The 23,223-nt window shown below is 36.5% G+C and overlaps 2 protein-coding genes across 2 annotated transcripts; one reads left to right on the plus strand and one right to left on the minus strand.

The window, feature by feature from the left end:
• Positions 1-1,149: 1,149 nt before the first annotated feature.
• Positions 1,150-15,872, minus strand: LOC112555865 (ATP-dependent RNA helicase DHX36-like). Its single transcript, XM_025224426.1, has 28 exons — positions 15,751-15,872; positions 15,300-15,439; positions 13,875-13,999; positions 12,433-12,985; positions 12,192-12,346; positions 11,926-12,000; positions 11,458-11,553; positions 10,998-11,080; positions 10,781-10,855; positions 9,746-9,912; positions 9,402-9,483; positions 8,670-8,789; positions 8,214-8,235; positions 8,131-8,181; positions 7,163-7,250; positions 6,723-6,843; positions 6,150-6,293; positions 5,800-5,917; positions 5,319-5,417; positions 4,792-4,965; positions 4,545-4,631; positions 4,279-4,356; positions 3,756-3,855; positions 2,911-3,007; positions 2,501-2,621; positions 1,952-2,026; positions 1,574-1,651; positions 1,150-1,459 (listed from the first exon to the last, which is right to left on the minus strand). Exons 1-28 carry the CDS (start codon positions 15,765-15,767, stop codon positions 1,271-1,273), a joined length of 3,330 nt encoding a protein of 1,109 aa, XP_025080211.1. The 5' UTR covers positions 15,768-15,872; the 3' UTR covers positions 1,150-1,270.
• A 194-nt stretch (positions 15,873-16,066) lies between these two features.
• LOC112556537 (F-box only protein 42-like) lies at positions 16,067-22,883 on the plus strand. Its single transcript, XM_025225632.1, has 8 exons — positions 16,067-16,266; positions 16,655-16,891; positions 18,279-18,382; positions 18,501-18,667; positions 19,173-19,269; positions 19,791-19,847; positions 20,260-20,379; positions 20,739-22,883. The coding sequence occupies exons 1-8, from the start codon at positions 16,107-16,109 to the stop codon at positions 21,657-21,659; spliced, it is 1,863 nt and encodes a 620-aa protein (XP_025081417.1). The 5' UTR covers positions 16,067-16,106; the 3' UTR covers positions 21,660-22,883.
• Positions 22,884-23,223: the final 340 nt, after the last annotated feature.

A 23,223-nucleotide genomic window follows, 5' to 3' on the forward strand; every position in this document is an offset into this window, starting at 1 on the left:
TGTTGTACCCCTGGCAGTTATTGTAACTTGTTTGCATAAAGCATTTTAAGCCAACCTTGATGGTGGGAAAAGTCACTATAGAAATTGGAATTTACGGTTTAGGTAACAAAACATTATTTTTTAAAAAAATGCATTGTTTGCTGCTACTGGGGTTGAGCACTTGCACCAAGTCATGCACGTTTGGATAGTAGTGGCGTCCCTTCACCTAGCAGGTTTGAGGGAGGCAGCTCTCCGCAATTTTTTGTATTTTTATTAGTTTGTTTTTGGTGTCTATTATGCAGGCCGGTGCTTTTTTTTTATGCATTGCCTCCTTGCTGTGCAGCACTGTTTGTTTTTTGTTTTCTTTTATGTCTTTCAGATTTAACATCAACTGCTGGTCTTTTCTGCCTAACGGTTTCTTCTGAAGATCTTGAAGATCACACAGTCTGTCTTTAACTTTCAAATTTTTCATGCAGTTTTCCTCTGCTTTGTGATTTCATTGCTACCTGCAGTCTTCTGGCGATTTCAGCATGACAACAGAGGCTAAAGACAGGCATAAGTTATGTCAGACAAATTAGTAACAAAGCATTGTGCTTGTTCAGAATCTCAGCTGTCTGATTCTCCATCAGCAAGTCGTCTTCATCAGAAGTGATCATCTCAACATGTTGATGATGCCTGCAGTATTTCAGTCCAGAAATTCTTGAACAGACTCTGGCTATTTCTCAGTGATTGTAAAACTAACCTGATGATCTTACTACAAGAGTTCAGCTATTTTTCAGCAATTCTACAACTGTTTTTGAGACCAGCATCCATTATTATTATGTTTGCATGTTTTTTTTTCTTTAAAGCGCTTTAAGCCTGCCTTTGAACACATATTATCTTCTTTTTGTCTTTGTTTCTGGTGTTCCTGGTGAGGGTGCAACCAAGAGGCAGGTAATGTAAAGCTCTACAAGAATCTCCTCACATTGGCTGCACATCCTTGCAGTGTTTTGACTGTTCATGAATGGTGTACGACCAATGCATTTTCATATCTTGTACATTAGACAAGATGTGGGAATGGAAAAAAAGCAAGTATCTGTCAAACAGAAATTGTACAACAGTGTTTGTAAATTTCATGTTTGCAGGTTTAACTTGAAAATAAGTTAGATCTGATGAACATAAATTCTACAACAGTGTTCTTGTAAATTTACTGTTCTCTAAAAAAGAGCATTAATGTATCTGTCACACAGAGAAAATATAGTGGGAATAAAATACTAATAATTGTACTGTCCTCTCAGTGTTTTTCATTTCACTATGAATTGTGGCCCAGTCTACTTTTTCTGTGATATTTCGCATCCTTTCCTCCTACACTTTCCTCTGTCGAAATGAGTTCTAGAATAGCGTGCATGAGTGCCCCTTCTTTCTCAGTTCTGCTCCAAGTGGTCACACCTGGATGAATGATCTTGTCCTCTAGCAGCCTGTCCAGTTGTTGTCGCAAGTCCTGCAAAAATAAATACACTTGCTGTTGTGTGTACAGATCAAACTAGGTGATTGTTTTTTAAAACACATTTATTCAGTTAAACTGAATGAAAGTTTAAGTAGATTACAAACTAACCTTCACTAACTGAGCAGTACTGCGTGAAGCTTTGAAGACGATCCAATCATCTACTGAAATGCATTCATGTTGACCATCCTGTGTGCAAAAGAAAAAAAATTAAATGATGTAATTAATTCTACAGTGCTTGTGACAAATGTCTGTTGACCCCAAATGACACTTTAAGCCACTTAAGACAAAATACTAATTACAAAATCCTTGAAGTATCAACCATTTTCTAGAACATTCTACCTCTTGTGTTTTTGTCATCAAATAACTCTGGATGTATGTGAGTGCCCTTGCAATGAATTTGCCTATAATTTTTTTTAACATGTGTGAATTTCATATACTGTATACATATTTTTATTTAATGTAGACACTATGCTTAAGATTCAATACCTGTACAATTTTGATGTGACCACCAAAAAACAACAAGGGATAGGGTGACAGCATCGTGCAGTCATGAACGAACACCTGGAAAACATTCGCAATCTCAGCCACAGACAAATACGTTCAAGATACTACAAATGCTGGCAATTCGTTTGTTTATCGCCTCCCTCAAAGCCCTTGTACAGCCTTGCTATATCCATAGCAGTTACTGTTCCTACTTATGAGCTCACCATATCCAACCAGTACAAATGTGGGAGGGGTGGTGACACAAAGAGTATGATGATAGTGGTAACTTTGAGGGAATCTACTCTGCCACAAAGTACAGCAAGTACTTGGTGAGACAAGTTTAGACTCTGTTTGCCATCATAATCTTTGCCTTACCAAATGTTCAAAGAAAATTTAAAGAAGCACGATAAGAAAATATGTATTTGAAGATGAGTGACAGGAATGAATCGCTGCACAGCAGTCAAAAAACCTTTTACACTAAGACTAAGGAAGGTAAACTTGCAGCGGGCAGTATTTAAATGAGCCACTTAAGACTTAGCAATAACAACTTACCTTAGTTGTCTTGAGTATGTTGTAGTACACCAACCACTTGGAAGGGAACTCTGTCTCCCTACAATTGATGGATCTGGGATGCACTGTAACCTTACTTTCTTTAGTGTGAAGTGAGACCATCCTAAAGACAGGTAAGACATCCATTTAGAATTTAAACGTTGCATAATAATCTGTCTTCAAAAACGCAATTTGCTATCCATCAGTCCATTCGGCTTTTACCCTTTGTTTTATAAACAGGTTTAATCTATTCAAAGTAATATCTATTTTTTTTTTAATGCTAATTAGTCATTATAGCTGCAAGTCTGAAAGCAAAATTGATAATATGATGGTAGCCAGCCTGATTGAAATCCAGACAGAAAAAAATAGCAAAGCCAGTAGACAGTTTATAAAGTAACCACAAAGCATCTTACTTGTAAGGTGGTGCGCCAGGCCTTGGTGTTTTATTCACTTTGGCAACGTTAGGATACAGCCCAGCACACAACACTGCCTTCACCAAACCTATATTATCTATTAGGAAATAATAATAAAAAAAATTCACTATATTTCTTTCATGCAGTCCTATATCAATGCATGAGTTATCACTGCTGTTGTCACAATGACAGAATATGAAAGTGGTCCTGCAAATAATGTGCATAAAATTAAAGATTCTGTGAAAAGTATAAGGTCAGTGAAAAATGATCCTTCAGGAAAATGTGAATTGATCAATTTTTCCTTCACTTTACATCAAATGCATCGATAAAACTAGGCAATACAAATTAGTGATAGCTATGGGCTGGATAATAAAATTGTTAAGTAATTATATCCAATGGAAGCTGGTGGTGCAGTGGTTTAAGCGCTTGTCAACGTAACAGTGAGAATCACGTGTCATGGGTTTGCATCTCATGTCCAACATATCTCTTGTTGAATATAACTGTTAACAGGCCTGTCGATGACTTTCTTTGATACTTGGTTTTGTTCACCCTTTGTGTATGTTGTGCGTATGCATTTGGGTGTCCATGGATGTTTGTGTATGAAGATGCATTTGATGCCTAAAAAGGTGTGCATTCATGAGTGTCAAGATGTATGTATACTCTGAGTACAGCTGGTGTTGGGAAAGGCACCATATAAATGTATTATCAATGCAAAGAAACAGATTATTTGTATCCTTATAAGAGCAGATAAATCTTGAGACTGAAAGGATATGTAAAAAATGCAGCAGAATTGGTGTGCAGGACCTGATCTTGGCATACGAGTTCTGAGTATGAAATAAACTTACCAGAGTGAACGTTGGCTTGACCGTCCTTAGGATTACGACTGGCCAAAAAACCCAGATCATACAAAAGCTCTGCCAGTTGCTTCTTCATGTCTTTTAGCATCTGGACATCATCAGTTTCAGGAAATGTATAATCTCAAATGAACAACAAAGATAAGACAAACCACAGAATACGTAACCATAATCTCAGCTTAAGTAACTTCTATAAAAGAATTTCTTATATTTGAATATCAAGGAACAGATTTAGAGACTACATAAAGTCACTTTTCTCTCCTCACACTCAGGAATTGCCTAATCTATAAGTACAGTTTCTATGACAACTGATCACCACAAACAGTACAATCTCAAAATGTCAAACAGAAATCTCTAATTCAAAAAGAAACTGCCAATACAATCTTCATACAACCTATTGCCTCTATGTACGCTTACCAGAAGTAAAGCTCTATTTCAACACGAACTTTAAAACGACACAAAAAGAATAGCAACTTTTCATATGCTCTGTCTACAAATACCCAATGCTTCAAACCCTTAATGTGGTGGATGACAGAAAGTTCTGCCAGCAGTAATTCTTGTCTGTTCCTCTTGAGAGACTGCGTTCCCAACCCTGCAACAAACGAAGTGCTTTCAAATTGCATACCGACATTTTCTAACATAAAACATTTAGAAAGGAAAAAAGCCTGGGTGAAAGCCATTTAGTTTAACAAGGTTTCTCTACTAGTGAACCCATGCATTTAATAAGAAAGATTTGACATAAATTTTTTTTTTGTCTTTGAAATGAACATTAGCAATTACCTTCATGGCATTGATGAGAACAATGTGGTCGCTTTTGTGGCCACCTGATAACTCCCTTCTGGCTGAGTCTACTTCTTTTTCCTTGCCCTGCACATACATATACAAGCACACACACAAGGAAACATTTTAATTTCTTCCTTGAAACAAATAATTCATCATACAATTAATGTGATCACAGTAGCATCAACATGATAACCAAGTCTCAAATTTCACGACAAAAGCATGCATAATCTGGAAAGGAACATACCAATGGTGTAAAGAAGGCATCTTTAAAGGACAAACTTGCAGCAACAGTCAAAATAGGGTCCAGACAGCAGAACATTGCTCCAAAAAGAATCATCTTGCCAGTGTGAGGTTCCAATGGCATGCGTGCCAGGTGCTTGCCCAGCGGCAGCAGGTTCTCTTCTGCATCAAGGGCATTCTAAAGAATAATGAGGCACAAGAGTTTAAGGTGGCTGCCCTTATTCTAATGTCTTACTGTCCGCATTCTCCAACCCATCTTCTTTAACAAAAAGAACAGTCAACAAAAAAGTCTGTTAACCCTAATTGCATTCCTCTTATAACTTCTTCATAGCTATAGGACTAAACCCATCAATACACCCCTATTGAATAAGTTAAGAAAGAAGAATAAATCTGAATGTACAAAAGTGGGTTTTCTCTTTCAGAGATGCCATACATTTCAGGACTGCTCATTATTTAAAAATGCAAGTCTCACGAAACAGGAAATAAAATGTAAGATTATCAGTGATTAATATGAAAATAAACTAAACTTACCAGCTCCTGCAAGTTTACAATAGCCTTGTGTAGAGCCTCCATGGATGGTGGCTGCATGGCTTTGCTCACAAAAGGCTCAATACGGCCCAATTTCAAGAGCTGGCAACATATTTTCAAAGATGACAGTAAAATTAGCATGCATTAATGCTGTGATAATGCAATGTGCAACGATCTGACGATTTACTGATTTAAAATACTGCTATCAGCCTTAAAAGAACATGCATTTTCATTAGAGTACACAAAATAGTTATAAAGCAGAATGTTTGTTTGAAGGCATGAGGTTTCAGTAGTAATAGTCATGGGTTTCTCTTTTTTTCCGACAGAGTGAGAAGAGAACAAAGACAATAGCCGCAGTTCAAAAATAACAAAGTTAATTTATATAGCACCATATTTTAGCCCTATGAGCAAGCTCATGGCATTTTACACAAAAAAAAATTAAAAATTCAAATTGCACATGAAGTCATCCTGTGAAAAATGTCACCTTGATCTGTAAACAGAGTTCTTCCAGGCGAGTACGCAGAATCTCAGGAGGGATGTAATCAGCCATCTCCATCCACTGCAGTTCAGTGTACAGATGATAGCAGTAGCCTGGCTGAACTCTTCAAAAACAAGTTATTTGTAAATTAGTAAAACTTTTCTGTCGCTGAGGGAATGTTTGTATATGGATGTAAAGTGCTCTTAACGATGGAGTGAGATGCTCTATCAAAAACGTCATCATTATAATTGTTGTTTGTGTTGCTGCTGTGTCAAATACTGTAAACCATAATCTGTTAACATCTAAGGCATTAACATTCAGATTTAGAAATTTTACATAAAAACAGTAGCATGTACCTGCCAGCTCGGCCACGGCGTTGCCTTGCGTTGGCCCTGGAAACCCACTTTGACTCCAGACAGGATAGATTTTTCTCTGGCTGATAATCCTTTACCTTAATCTTTCCGCAGTCTATGACGAACACAACATCATCGATTGTGATACTGGAAAAGATGATCGCAAAATCAATATGCTAATTTTAAAAACACTGAAAGTAAACCAATTCACGCCTCATATCTTACAAGTTTGATTTCATACCTGTAGACTTACTTTTATCATCTGTTGCAGATTATTTTTTACCATTTTTTTACTTGGTGAACTGTAATTTGTCTTGTTCTTTCTACAGATTTGTAAATGAAACTTTGCATAATTGAGCATGCCCCAAAACTGGGCCAAAATGTTGTAGCACCAAAATGCTACTGTTAATGTTTAAATGTTCATTTTTAACGTTCACAGTATTTACCCATACTCTGGTAGTCTACTAAAAAGCAATGCTATTTGCAAGTGAAGAAACTTGAATTACCCTTAAGATTAAGATATCACTGAGCACTCCTTTGCATATTAGTCATGCTATGAAACAGACAAATAAACACCTAGTTTCTGCAATGTTTGTGGCGATAATAATCTTGCGAACTCCTGGTGGTGGTCGATCAAATACTTCACGCTGATTGACAGTGGGCATCATAGAATGCAATGGAATGATTCTGTACCTCTCTGTTTTAGGGGGTAAAAAAAAAAAAACCATCAAACCACAAACAAGTTACGGCGACAAGTCTTTTGCTCTTTTCTTAAAAATAAGATTAATTCAGGTTGGGTGGCTTTCATGGACACAAAAAGGTAATAAAATTTCACCTCTAATGTCAGCATTATAGTCTGTATAATATCAGAATTGATCTAGACGTAGCATTTGATGATAAAATATCTTTTAGAAGCAAAAATTGTTTGTTACAATGAAGTTAGGAAAAATTTCATTCACTTAGCTTCAGATTCTGGTCAACACACGCAGAGAAAGTTTTAAAGGGTTTATATTCACCAGACTGGAAGAATGGATTCTTCTGCAGAAGTTTGTTCAAATTGCTTATTTCTTCCCAACCAGGCACAAACACAAGGATGGCTCCATCCTAACCCATGGTAAAGATTACATCAATAAATTAGCAGGTGTTAACATCAATGTCCTAAAAGAAGTTGTAATTTATTGTTTTCTGCACCTCCCCCAACCACCTACATGAAAGCTCTTTATATTAAAGAGATTATGAGGAGGTGAAAATAAATTCTCCTTTCACAGACAATAATAGTGAGCAATGATTCAAATCTAAATTCTGATGCCATGTTCTCAAATTTAATACATGTATTAAGGCTAAACAACATGATGCATAACACATGGGTGGGAGCCAGAAATTGTCCTGGGACTGCAGACTTTTCGAGAGCCATGTAGCACTAGAGGATATGCATATAACGTTATATGACATATGGTCGCATATTTTCACACATGTAACACACATATTACAAGTCATACAATGTCTTCGATAGTTTACAATATTGACAAATAACCAACTTTATTATACCAATGCATTTATTGGCAGTATCATGGGCTTTGAGAGGTGTGGAAAGATTTCTTTGTCTTTGTTAAAGATTCGTATTTTGGATGAGAGCCCGCAAAATCAAATCTTTATAACTGCAGCAACATCCATTTCCGCAAGGGACACAATAGTGATATCTATAACCACTGATGTATGATATCCTTTATGATATGATGAATTATCCCTGGCCCTTCATAATCAGTAAAATTATTATCTTTCCATCCCAGTTCTGACCTGAGATTTCTTTCTCAGGATGGAAATCTGTCCTCAGGATGAAGAACATCTACCCCTGACATGCAATATGTAGCATATGTTTTACCATTTGAAGTTTCATAGACTGTGCATATATATATATATGACTTGTGACAGCTCAGTCTGTGAACCTGACATTTTAATACAATTATTTCAAAATTGTGCTCACTTCCTTTTCTCTCACAATATGGTAAATGATGGCTACAATAAGGATCCAGGTCAATTTTGGTAGAAGTCAAAATTTTGCAAGATATCTATTGTTTTCCGGGAATATCTGAAAAATAAAATAAAATAATTGGAACAATGAGATCTCAGCATTCAAACAAAAACTAAATCATGAACAATGATGGACGAGACAGCAAATGCATAATGTGCTTACTATGAATCCGGGTAAAACTTTCGAGACAAAGAAAAATAAAATTAAAACTTTTGAAAATAAAACAAGGGATGGCAGTAGCATTCAGCTATACATCACATAACAGAACAGCGCAAATCTGAGCCTCATTAATTTTTCAAGATATTGTTAGCCAGTGTTATCATATTTACTTCTGCGACAAGTAACATACCAGCATCTAATGTGCAGAACTGCTTGAAAATCAAGCACATCTTGTGAGCAAGGGATCATAAGCAGGCAGGATCAAGTTTTTCAGGTAAAGTAAATAAACGTGTAAACCATAAATGACCATGAGACTAACACGTAACACACACTTTCCGTGTAAATTTCTCAGCCAAGCTCCATAGTTCCATGCTTCTTCATCTGCCTTTTCTCTATCTTTCCACCTGCACTGCTTTTTGGGCTGTTGGATCTTGGCTGGATCTGGCTGGTATCTACACAAGATACACTTGTATAAAACTCAAACAGTAAAAGTTATTACACTGAATGTTCAGACCAAGGGATTTTTGCATCATAAAAAAAGCTACTGGCTGCACAACTAAGGTGGAAGATATAGCTAAAGAAGTCTTAAGGGACTAAACTGCTTGATACTATGTTAATGTAATAGTGCAAGGGCATGCAGTGATGCCTGGGTGAGGTGATATCTGGTCACAAAATGCATGAATTTCAAGGGGAGATCAACATTGCAGTGGCAATCATCCTATCTCTCCCTCCATTCCTTGCTTTCTCTTTGTTTGTTTTAAGTACCCTCCAAAATGATGATGTTGCCAAAATAGTTTATCTCTTAATTTCAAGTCTTATAACAGGTAGTTATAAACATTACTATAAATATGCTCCAGGGCAAAATACACTAACCAAGCATGGTTTATGACCTTCCCATAGACAAAATAAGTAGTCTTACAAAATTTACTCCATTCGGATTAACAGTGTGGACCTTTCCCAACCCCTACATCCACCTACCTACCTACCCAACCCACCCCTACACAAAACACTTGGCTTTATTTATATGACTGAAAAATTGTTTCCCCTCATATTCTAAAGGGTACCTGATGATTTCAAGAATATCTTCTAACAAAAACTCCTGCACTGGAAATGTGAAGCCTGGAATGTTGATCATAGGACTCTTGTCTGGAAAAAAATCCATTTAATGACTTTACCACATTTAATACAGTTTGTAAAAGTAAAAACAACACAACAAATATGGTATCTACATTTTTTCAATCTTATGCTGTGAAAAATGATCTGCTGGTACATAGTGTGATAATGAACACATGAAAAGGAACAAACAGTCATAATTTAGATAAATTTTACTGGGCCACTAAATGTCTTTAAAGGGAGATAAAATGTAAAAAAAACAAAAACATGACTGGGTAAAGGGCCCATAACTCACAGAAATACCGAGAAAACATCTCAGCATTAAGAGTAGCTGACATTAAAATGATTTTCAGATCAGGTCGGCTGGCCAACAGGTCTTTGAGGATTATCATGAGGAAATCAGACTGCAGGTCACGTTCATGAATCTCATCCAGAACAATATGCGTTGCTCTTTTCAGCAATCTACCAACAGAAATCAATAAAAGCATACTGTCCACCAAGAGACAAATGTATTGCATTTATGACTTTTATAATTAAAAAACCCTTTCTCTAGATTTTTTTATGTAGCAGACATGAAAGAGCACACTCACAATGTTAGCTGTAGATACAGACTGAAGGTTCATGGCTGCCTCTAAGGCAGCTGTACTTATGGTTTGTATCTACTTCCTCTAGGGTTTATGGACCAAGAGCTATAAATTATTGATTCTTTACTGGCTCTTCCCCCTCTATTTTTCTGTCCCTAGTCTGTCCACACGAATGCTTGAAACCTTCACTGCTTATCTGACTCTTGCATTCTACCCATTCCTCCTACAAAGACAATCACATGTGGACAATGTATGTTCTCCTTCTGTGCTTCCAAACAGTAGAACTCTCTTCAACATCACACTTGCTATTATGATTTAAATATATGTAAATGCTCACTGAAAACACATTTATTTAAAATTTTGTTATGATCATGCATTAAAACAACTCAGTCCTGCATAGGATTAATTAAATGTAATCTTGAACACTGTCTTGCTTTAACTTTCATCATCTGTGTATTCCATTAATCTGTGGCTCAGTGGATGAATGTGTTTCAATCATAGAATGTTACTGTTAGTCAATGCTTTTAATGTCATTTCTTTTATTTTCATCAGTCAGCACAGATATTGGGACCTGCTTTGTTGTGATGCTAAGCAATAAAAGCACTTTATTAGCAACAGCCCCAGTAAATGAATGCTGGCCAAATGTTTATTAAGTCACTGTTCAAAATGCAGATATGAAAACAAGATATATAAGCAAGACTACAATAATAAATCCTATGTCTCCAAGGTCTACAATATTAACTCACGGATCCCCTTCCAGGAACTTCAGAACAATGCCAGTAGTACAGAAGAGTATAGAGCCATGTCTTCGAGGTTGACATCTGAAACAAAATGTACAAAAACAGCACATTCTAAATGCTAAGAATCTGAATGATTTTTACACCAGTTTTAAATCCAGCATTATTTAATGGAAATGACAAATAACAAACACAAAAAAATGATGCAAAAATAGATGGTATTTACGTTTCAAGTCGGATCTGGTACCCCACACTTGAATTTTCTCCTCCACATTTTTCACAGCGCTCTGCTGCAACACGTTCAGCCACCTATTCAGGAAAGAAAATGGAATAACATTAAAAAAAATCCTTAAAGCTGTAAGATAAATCTGTTGTAAATTACCAACATAGCTTAGTTAAATTTTTTATCATACATTTATCATGTACACCAGGCTACGTGACAACCATTACTCTGCAAAAAAGGACTAGAACCTTTATCATTACTTTTACGAAGAAAAATAAATGTCTACAATTCACAGAAATGTCTTGCAACATGTATTCCAGCAAAAGAATGCTTGTATGGACTATTGGATGATCCCTAAGACAACACAGTCAATTGGTGTAATGTTCTAAGAGTGTACAAGTTTGCTACCGTTGCAGACTGCTAGAATGGACTGAAGGAGGGGTAATGCACAGACATATCTTACTGATATGGCACTGATGCGTCTTGGCTGTGTGCAGATAACATGGCACTGAGACCCAGCTCCTCTGCTAATATAATCGTCTAGGATAAACTGAGGAACCTAACATAAAAAAAAAAATTAAATTAAATACTCAGTTTAAAGGAACTTTGATTTAAAATAATGTAAAATCAACAATCAATATGAATAAATAAATATTCTAAAGAAAGTTTTCATAAAATAACCAGTTAATTAAGAGTTTTCATTCATTTCCGGTATAACTTTTAAAAGACAAGGTTAGAAACTGATCTACAAGTAAGCAGATAAAAAGCAAGTCATGTTTTAACTGCTAGCTTCCAGTTTATGTCAATATTCTATTAACCATTAAATGTTTAATTAAATTACTGCCAAAAAAGTGAACATAAACACTCTGTAAGTGATCATAACTGTGCTTAAAGGATTGAGAACACCATAAAGACCTCAATGCTGTCTCACCTGAGTAGTTTTGCCACACCCTGTTTCGCCACTGATGACAACAACTTGGTTGTTATGCACCAATCTTACTATCTCCTGTAATGCAAAAAAATCAATGTGACCATCTGGACTTCATTCTATATGTATTAATGAGTGTTAAAAAGTTGAGAGCAATAAATAAAGTTCTGGGTTGATTTTTATTCTAGTTTTACGGCAAACAAAAATTGCTTAATTGTAATTAAAAATGGCCTGTAATATTTACTGATGCATTTATAGATAACTCTTACCTCTCTCATCTTGTAGGATGGAAGTTTCTCTCTGAAGCTCAGCATTTTGAGATAAGCCTTATCACCAAGGCGTTGTTCTGCTTGCTCACTCAACTGCTTGTTCAGCCTGTTCATTTCTTCTGTTGCTGACATATCCTCTTCCTTCAAAAAATAATCTACAAACAAACAGTTTTAATTAGATTTTATGTACATAATACGGCTATGATAAAATGTGGAATGCTTACAGAACTAGTAATTTTACCTGCAGTTGTCTCCTCGCTTAAGTAGAAGACATCCCCATGAGCTCGACTGTATTCAAGTAAAGCTACCATCTGGGGCACCTCTTCCTTTAGTTCCTCATCATCTGTGTCCTCATCTTCAGTCTTGACACATGCAGCAGTAGAAGCAAAAGGTAAAGCCTGGCTACTGTCATTATTCTGTACACTGACAGACTTTTCCTGATCATCATGAGATGACAACTCTGCGAGTTCTGCTTTCACTCTAAAGTCTGAGGATGAACAAGCCTTAGATTCGATTGAACTTTCTGGCTGGCATAAATTTTGATTCCATTTACGATTGGACTCATTTGTCTCCTCAGGAATGTCTTCCCAACTCTCAATGACATCATCACATGAAGCATTAGCTGCAGAAGTGCTCTGAGAAGCACCAGGCCTTTCATCCCACCAATCTTCACTGTTTTCAAATTTATCAAAGCCTCGAAAAACCTGAGGTGGGACTTTATCTCCTTCCCTAATATCATTGAGCAGGCTCCGAATGTTGGCTTCCTTTTGTTGATCCATAACTACGGACTGGCGCTGCCCAAAACAAAACCAAAAAAAAAACACAACTTTAATAATATACCATGTCTCCGTGTAAACCTGTCACACATGTAATTTAAAAGAGAAAATAAAGTTAGAAAGAAAACAGATATGCAATACACGGAAGAGCAATGAATGCTCTTTACGTTTTTTTATGTCTTTTATTTGTCATCAGTACTGTTGTTAATCCTTCCATCATTCATGTAATGTTTGTTTATTCTTCTGTCCCTTATAAGTAGCTCATGTCTCATTCTTGTTCTTAAGTGCTGACAGCATGCTCCTTATAACTGCGAGTATGCACTATATAAATTTTTCATTTATTATTATTTCCTATATTGCTATAAAATGAATGAAATCAGGGTGAAAATATTTTGTTCAACTGTATGCCAACATACATTTTTGCTCTTTTATTGTATTACCTGTTCAAAATTTCTACAAACATATTGCTTAACTTGTCACATTATTTATAGAATCTGAGGGTAAGGTCTTGCATGCACTATGTATTTGGACTACCCATAAGCCACCTGATTATTAGGGTCACAGCTGAACACACATATGAAGACCAATATCCATAACTCATAGGTTTCTCATTGTAATTATCCCAGAGTTCATTTCTAATCCATTATATTTAGAAACTTTATAAAGCGGAATGAGCTCTTTACGATGACCATGCTGAAACATGAAGAAATTTGTTTCACCATACACTTTCTTCTGACTCGTTTCTGGCCACTACATCTATTGTCTGCAACCTCATGATACACACATTAGAAATAAGACACTGTTCACCATCTTGCTTCTCTAGTAGTGTTTATTCAGTGACTGTCATTGGTTTAGTTTTTGCTTTTCTATGTCCAAGTCACTAAATCTTTCAAATACATCAACTTACATTCATTTTCTCTTGCTGTTCTTTCTTGGCCTTACTTCGTCTTGCAAACCACATTCCAATTTCTCTACCCTTAAGTCCTGGTGGAGGGCGTTCCCCACGACCTCCACTTTCTTCTCGACCATTGTCTAAAGCATGTAATACATCACGTGCAAAAAACAAAACAAAAAATTGTACAGACTTAATTTTTAACATGCATGTCAAAATAATCTATCCAAATTATCATCCAATGCTGTGCTCTGTAATGCAGAAGAAAACAACACCAAAAAAACCTCAAGAAATACTGTGAAACAATTAGTTTATAAACTGTAAACCTCATTAACACATTTAAAAATTCATAGCAAGAAATTATAATATGACTATATGTCTTTCTTCAGAAAGTGTTAAAAATGATATGAGTTGTGACCACTACAGGACATGCTGGTTTTGAATTTGTGTAATTTTATCATCATAAGCTGACTTCGCTGAGACTGTTTTTTCAGTAGTTTTCAGAATAATAAATAATTTTCTCAAAAACTACCTTCAATTTTATTAAAATGCATAAGTAAATACTGCTCTTCTTCTTCTTTATCTCTAACTCATTCACACATTAACGTAAGAAATTCACTAAAGAAAAATGGCCAAGAAACAGATTTCAAAAGGTAAAGAAAGTCACAGCAATGAAAAGAACTAAGAAGAAATGTACTCAAATAAACTCATACAATGCAAAAGTAACACCAAAACCATTATAAGGATAATCTGGAAAGCCATTAATATCCTATCAAATAAAACTCCCCAAAATAGTACCACGATCTCAATTTCTTCTAATGCACTAAAAACTCTCACTTTGCATCCATTGTGAGCACCACTACTAACCGGACTAAAATTTAACAAAATTATGCTCACCTTTAAAATACTAACTGGTAAAATGCTCCCTAGACTTTCTATTATTTCCTCCATCAAAATAATAAGACGGTCTCTCAAACTCAATGTCCCCATACTGAGAATCGACCTTTTCAAGCAAGCCTAAAATATTCTGGCAGTGTTCTTTCCATCAATCTTCCCTCTAATCTCCAAAGAACAGCATCCAGTCGACTGTACAAATTCAAAGTGGGATTCCTCCAACACCTTTGATTATCTACAGAGACATCTTACCTACCTTAATCATACTGACAAAGTTAACATGTACCACATGTTGGTAGTGTCCTAGCCAATAATAATAAAAAACCCTATCAATTCAGATATCAACATATGTTTGTACATTCCATAATTGCTCCGCATTTTTATTACCTTGCCTGAATTTATGCAATATTTAATGTCTACTAATTAGTAAGAGGGCTAGAAAAAATGTAAAAAGGCATAACTTTTGCTTATTCTGTTGCCCTCATAAGTAAAACGTGTTCACTGCTCATCGTACACACACGCACAGAGGAGAAAAGTCTCACTTACCATTACTGTCCCAACCTTTTCCACCATGTTTTCTACCATGATTCCCCCTCCAGCCACCTCCACCTCTACCATAATTGTGTCCACGGTGCATGGCTATGCATTTAATGCAAGTATTGAAGAATATTCTGTTATGTAAAAATCTACAAACGTAGGCAAGAAACACGAAACGATTAGTTTTACATGTTTAAAAAAATTCAATTAGAAATGTCAGATAATCATCTGCACTAAGAATTTTTCTTTAACTGTTTCAATTGCAGAAATCTTCTATATCATATATTTCTATTGTTGTTACGATAAACTTCACCAAGCCGCTGTTCCTACAAATTTTCGGCATATTTTTTCCAAAGCAACGAACAATTCGACAAGATATCTTAATCGCAAGGAGAGGAAAATATTTCAGAAAATTTCAATAATTAAGTTTAAGTTTTACTAAAAAATTTACTGAAATTACTGTAATATTTCTTTCATTCATTGTAGTTCCACATTCAAGATTTTTAGCATCAAGTGCGGTTAAATCACACACAACAATAAATATTTTGTCTTCGGTAGTTGTCTACCTTTCAAAAATCATGCCATATTAAGATACAGTGCTTATAAGAAACTTTGTTTTGATTTTTTTATTTTTTTGTCTGTGCTGGTTAATAGATTATGAAAAAGTAGAAATGTTAACAAGTTAAACTTTCAATCATTATTTAGAAAGGATAATTTCACCCAAACCAAATCATTGTCGTCTGCTAAGTCGTCATCTCGCGAGATTTTCAGATCGTGCTACTTAAGAATAAGAGATTTATAGGAAGCTTACCGTCCATGGTCGCTATTGCAATGGATGCAGACGATATGCAGCAAGAGTCCTCTTTTGGTAATCTGCCAGAAGAAATTCTGGAATTGATATTCAGCTATTTATCACCATATGGAGACTTCAAAAGAGCCATGCTTGTTTGCAAACTGTGGCATCGAATTCTGTCGGGTGAGATATCCGAAGCTTGTGCATAATAAACGATGGTATCGCAACACGCACTAATAACGCAGTATTCTCCCCATTCTCACAGTTCTCTATTTTTCAGTTTTAGAAAATTCTTGTAGTTAAAAAAACACAATAAGCTAAATTAAAATCTATCATTTATGCTTTTCATGGATTTTTAAAGGATGACTGCTAGTTGTGTTGTGATGGTTCCATGGGAAACGAGAAACACAACTGTCTCCCACTACTAGTACAGAGTTCAGGGGATGGCGATTATCAGTCCATTTCTAATGCAGAAAGAACATGAGAAAATGAGGAGGGAAGGTTGCCGTAATGAACAACGTCGTGCGTTTAGTGAGCGTTATTAATAATTTTGATACTTTTTGTTTGTTAGATCTCATTGCGAAGCTGCGTCGTAACTTCTGCCAGATGCTACGTATACATCAGATGAACTGGTCTTATATCCAGAGCGATGGTGGCCCCAGTATAACAGACCGGTATTCTCACTCTGCCTGTTATTTTCAGCAATCCATGTACATCTTTGGTGGCTGCACCTCCACAAATACTACATTTAATGACCTGTGGCGTTTTGATCTTGCCACAAGACAGTGGGTGCGACCATTGGCCATGGGTATGAAGTTCCACATGTACATGACTGTTTTAAAACAAAACTTAAGAAAGCTAATAAAGCTCAGTCTGTTTGCTTCATAAACCCTACTTTTTTAAGAGGGATGGGTGTTTCCTTCCTTGTAAAAATTGCTTATTCTTCTATTTCCCAAACTTGTTCACCATTTTAATCAACTTGATACTGTGCTGTAAACAAACTGTCATTCAGATCAAGCATGTCTACAACATTTAAGAATCTAGTCTTGACAAAAACTAAGACAAATATGAGTCATATTAAGAGCTGATATGATGTGCATCTTCTGTAATAAATCAGGTACTTATCACTGCTTGGTGAGCAGAGAGTTTTTCATTCAGTGGTTTAAGTGAATTTTCAACTGGTACCTTTTGCCCCAGAGAACACTAATCACAAGGCTACAGCTACACTAATCTTAGGTGTCAAAATATCACAATAGTAAATATTCATTAATACAACTAGAATGCCTCTAGCCAAGACATCAACAAGCGCAAATGGGGCTGGATAGGACACACCTTCACAAACCAGCTGACGCCATTGGTAGGCAGGCACTTCACTGGAACCTTCAGGGGAAGAGTAGAGTCTGGAGTCCAAAGCAGACTTGGAAAAGAACAGTAGAGAACAAGGCAAAGGATGTTGGAACCACAGGGGCCCAACTGAGGAGGGCTGCCTAAGAATGGGTCTGCTGGCGAGGTGTTGTTGTGGCCCTATGCTCCTCGAGGTGTAACAAGGAATAAACTAAGCTAACAACTAGAAAAATATTCCTGGCTTTATATTTGTGAGCTTAGTTAAACTCACAATTCTTTGATCCTTTTTAGTAGTCTTTATCCTTGATCTTTTTACCCCTCTACACTACCTAATAGCATTCATTGTTGGATATGAACTGCTGCCAGTTCAGGCTTGCCTAGACTACAAAGTGTCTATATTTTGCTATCATTGCCTTTGGGGCTGGCCCCAGGATACCTGTCTGAGATGTTGGTCACTATGGTCTGCTCATGTGGACCTTCTGTACATGCCATGCACCAGATGAAACAAATATGGGAGCTGCTGCTTTTCATTCTATGGCCTCAGTGTCTGGAATGTCTTTCAGCTATAACATTGACCATCTTTGAACCTGTCAGTCCTGTCCTTAACGCCTACCACTTTTGTTAATGCCTCTCTTAGTCTGATTGTCTCTTACTTTTCCTATCATCTTCTATCCCTCTCTCCTCCTGTTTTTATAGTCACCAAGTGTGATATTGGACTTGCTTCTTTTAAGTGCATTGAGCTCACTGGCAGGCAAGAAAACATGTTTATATAAGTGCTTTATTATTATTGTTTCTAGGGTTTTGTAAAAATTTGCAACATGTTTACTGTGGCATTTTTATGTAATCACAAGGAACCTACCCATCACCCAAGGCATGTGCTTCCATGGTGGTTTACAAGGACTCATTAGTTTTATTTGGAGGATGGAGTCACCCAACACCTATGCCTCTTCACCAGGTAATTAAAATTTGGAGCTTTAGCAATAATTCGCCCTAAAGTCTGATGACAGACACGTGGAGAAGCTCATGCTTGGACAGCACACAATGTTGCTACTGACAGGTTTCTATTCCCTTAGGCACCACGGTACTTCAGTGAACTTCACATGTACACCCCTGCGACTAATCGATGGTCACAGGTCATGGCTTTCTCTAATGAGTCATTGCATCGTGTTGCGGGACATTCAGCTTCTGTTGTTGGGGACCTAATGGTTGTGTTTGGTGGATCACAGGACCCTGGGACTGGGTAAGCAAGTATTTTACCATAGAAATTGGTTTATTTACTCATTGTCATTTAAAATTTTGCAAAAAATTTTACCAAACTATTGCTGCTGCTCGAAGTTTCACCTTAGTTTTTCTTATCTAGAAAAATAATGTTTAAATGTCTCATTATGCTAAAAAAATCAAACTTTTTTAATTTCAAAGGTTCCAGTTTCTCTCATCCTTTTTTTTGCATACATAAACTCAAAGGTCTGCAAGCTTTGGGAGGAAAAACTTGAGCGTTAAACGTTCTTTCCATTTCTTGAGGTTTCATAAAAATTTTCAGAAAGCTGTTGTATGACTTATTGCTAATTTGTAAGCATCTGTTGATAAAAAAAAAGCAAGATTACTTTTATCTACAATACCGATAAATATACTGGAACTTGCATTTGAAGAAGAAAATAAGAAGATTTAAGTCTTACTGTCAGATTACAAGGGGTATTGCTCTATGTCTGTTTGAATATTGTGTCATTTTTGCTCAATTGTTTCAGATGTAATGAAGTACAGGTGTTTGACTTTCTAGAATTAGTTTGGAAACAGCCATCAATTACAGGAAAGAAACCAAAGCCTAGATATGGACAATCTCAGGTAACAGGCATTTTTTTAGTTCTTTGATATTATGGGTGTACAGTGACTCAACTTGGGACTCAAACTGCTCCATGTTGAAATGTTTCAGTCCTCAAGTAATATTTTTTAGTGAACTCTGTTTCGGTGTCCGTGCATTTGATCAGTACTCAACCATTGTGCATCATGAACTATTTTTTTCTGGTCTTCCTGCCATCTTTTATATAGATTTAAGAAAACTAAACAAATAATTCATGTTCATAGAAGTATTTTATATTTCAAGTGCTTTTTCTATATAAATGTGATGTTTGTCTTAGCTGAGGTTATGTTTCAATATCCCTTAAAACTGTGACAAGTACATAAAATACATCCAGGGGAGAAACAACTTCAGGAAAGGTGTTGATTTTCTGTCTTGCCTGAAAAATATATAACTGACAGTGCATTCAGGGCACAAATGAATGTCCAGTTTAATCTTATTCCACTAACTTTTTCACTTTCAATTTTGATGCGTGTTCTTGAATAGGTTTTGTTTTTTTTTTTTTTAGGTAACACTGGACAGGAAACACATCTTAGTATTAGGTGGCTGTGGAGGTCCTAACCAGGTAACATTTATGTGCTTGTGAATGGAAGTTGAGAGGGTGTGTGTGTATGAATATATATATATGAACAAATAAATATCATGCTCTTCTTTGCCTCTTTTTTGTCGTTTATTTCCCGACATATATTGGGCTATATATGTGTATTTTGCACATTTTTTTAGCCATTCTTTTGTAAAGTGGGGAAATGTGCTATGTAAACTTTATTATTATTATCTTAGCTCTCAAATGCTGGTTAAAATGTTAGAGATTTTAATGCACATAAGATCTTATATAAAATTTTTCAATTATTTTTGAGGGAAGAACTGCAGTTGGGAGATATTGCTTGTGTAAACCTCAACGTCTATTTTGGCTGTTCGTTATTTTGTATGGTTCAGCACTTATTTTTCATGTAAATTTTCTTTTTGATGTTATCCAGATTTTTAGTGACTTATGGCTGCTACATTTGTCAGAAAATGAGGAATGGTGGTGGGAAGAAATTCTTGTCCTGAATCCTGAATGGGCCCCTCCACAAATTTGGTGCCATCCTGCCTGCATGGTTAATATTGGTTCTCCTTGAGTTTCTTGGGTCTCATTTTTGCTGACTCAAACATTATTATTACTGGATAAATCATATTACAGGCTTTGTTAAATATACAACTTTTTCACAGCCTGTCAGAATGTATTCATGGCCTATATCGAATTGCTAGCAGTAGTAAAATATTTCCTACAGTAAATACTATTATAACCAATGCATAAAGTGCACAATATCATTTTAATATTGACTTTATCATTTCTTTAAAAAAAAAAGTGATCTTTCAGTTTATTTGTAGAACAAATGTTCTGGTGTTGTCAGAGCTTGCATGCTGTTGCAAAATCATTTATTTGTTACCTTATAAACTCTTTTCTTTCTTGCAGGTAGATGGATCTCTAGTAGTTCTGAGTAGAAAATCAAAGGCAAAGGTATCCAGCAATAGCCCTACAGATGCTCAGCCCATTATCCTTCAGGGCAACAGGGTGTGGGTACCTCCTCATGCAGACCCTGGACAACTGCCAGGTCCTCCTTTATACATTGGGGTTGGGCATCACCCCCCTGTACACCATGCCCCTCTCATGTCTGCATTCCAGCGGAATGGGGCTCGCAATGGAGGAAATGCTAGCTTTGGAGTCAGGGGTGCTGTGGTTCCTTTGGCAGCTGGAGGAGGAGGAGCAGAGAATGATAATCTGAGAGCAGTTGATCAGGCTTGGAATGTAAGTGCTGAAGAGAGAGGGGCAGCACAGAGAAATGCCCAGGAAGTTCCTGGTCCAAGTCATGAAGTTAATGGAAATCAGCAACATGATTATCACTCTAGTGATTCCGACTCAGATCGTAACCCTGACCAGGAGGTTGGGGCACATGCACCTCGCCCTGGCTTTCCATCTGTGCGACCTAATGCCATGCACAATAGACAGCGACAGCTGGATATGCTGCGCAAGCATGAAAATCGGCTGCGGAGTCGCAGCGTTGGTGGGAACAGCAGCACCAACAGGGTGCATCAGGTGAGACCATTGGACCATGGGCCACGAAACCCAATGTTGATACACGTGCTCGATATTAGCCAGGTTTTAACATCTCAAACTGCAGCCTGGTTGCCTGTGCAAGATTTACCGTCCCAAGGTGCTCCTGAAGAGACTATTTTTCATTCCTTAATAGAAGGACGAGGAGAACTGGTCTTATTTGGGGGGGTACAGCGAGATCCTAATTCCATGCAGCGCATCAACTCTCCACCAAGTGCACAGTCACATATCGTCAGTAATGGTTTGTATATGATCACTCCAACCTGGTTAAAACGATTGTAGCCAATTCTTGTGCAATACAAAAAAGAATTGTTAAGCATGTATTTAGTATGCATGTGTGAATGGGTGCATATGTACATGTCCATGCTTGCCTGTGTATGTTGAAAAGAAATAGTTCTTGAATAAGTACAGATGAATTTTTTTTTTGTTACAATCAGTTTGTGTTTAATCAGGGCTGTGGATTTGACAAAAAGATTTTATTGTCCAAATAGTTTTCTTCAAAGAAAAGCATAAGGGTTAGGTGCTCAACACAACATGTTTGGTTTCATAGGGATGTGAGAGGAAACCTGTTTAAAACAGTTTATATATTTTATCACCAACTGCTTTTAGTGTAGTGTAGCTGCCACCAACCGTTGCATTAATCTGGCTTGCAAAGGTGGGTTGTGGGTGGGGGGAACCTAAAGATGGTCGCTCTGCAACTCAGGGAAATTAAGCAAAATTGTTGAACAGTGCTCCACCTTTTGCCTTTTTAATGGGAGTTATTTGTATTAACCAATTCAGAACATAGTGAGGTCAACATTTGATAGAAGATTGACTAAGAAACTCCCTCGCTTTACTCAGCACTGATGAGTATGGGATTTATTTGGAAAGGCATATGTAGCTGGAGGCGATTGGGCTCTACCCTCCACTTGCTCTAGATGTTGTGAATCACCTTTAGCTCACTGCTTCTACGCTCTATGGGACTTTTAACCTTCTTGTGCATTTAGATATGGAGGAGAACTGGTTTCTATTGATGTAAGACAAGGAGAAATCTTTATTTTTTCACAGTGCTTTGATCATTGTTGCTTGGTTGTTTGATGTTTAACGTAATGCCAGAAACAGTAATATTAAGACAAGGAGTGTTTGATAAACATAAAAAATAGATGTTAATGTCCAGCTGATGCCTTCTAACTGCAGTGTCAAAATCAGATTTAGGTCTACTTTAAGACAAAGGGATGGAACAACTGTAGGCAGTGAATATACTACACATTGGCTATTGAAAACAGTGCATTATAAGAGAGTATCCTAGACTTTGTTGGGCTGAAACATTTTACCATGACTTTACATTCTCAGAATTTCAGTTAAATGAAGTATAAATGTATAAATTCAGTTTTCCATTCAAAAGATCAGATCTTAAAGGAAAAATCTACTTTGAAAAGTGACCAACGGTGTATTAAATTTTATATGTGACAGAATATTTTAGATCATTGTTAAGTTACACAAATTAAAGAGATTTGATGAAAAGTCTTTCTTCTTATTGCTTGATGAAAACACAAGGTGTCTGCTTTATGCATGGCAAAAAATCTCCATTATCATACAGTATTGTTCCCTAATTTGACCAAATTTGATAAGTCAATGCAATATTTACATCTTGGTTAATAAGTTTTACGGTTTACAAAACATCTCATCGCCAAAGCCACTTTTCCTCAACCTATTTTTATACTTTATTTTAAATTGATCATCTTACTGTTCTTTGCAGATAGAACTAAAATTGTTTTAGCCTTTCCTCTGTCAGTAGTTTTCTTGTAGCTATTTCTTTCAGTAAAGCAGATCTATGAAGTCGGTTAGGAAAAAAGTCTTTAAAAAT

This window comes from Pomacea canaliculata, linkage group LG2 (genome assembly GCF_003073045.1).
Source record: "Pomacea canaliculata isolate SZHN2017 linkage group LG2, ASM307304v1, whole genome shotgun sequence".
NCBI lineage: Eukaryota > Metazoa > Mollusca > Gastropoda > Architaenioglossa > Ampullariidae > Pomacea > Pomacea canaliculata.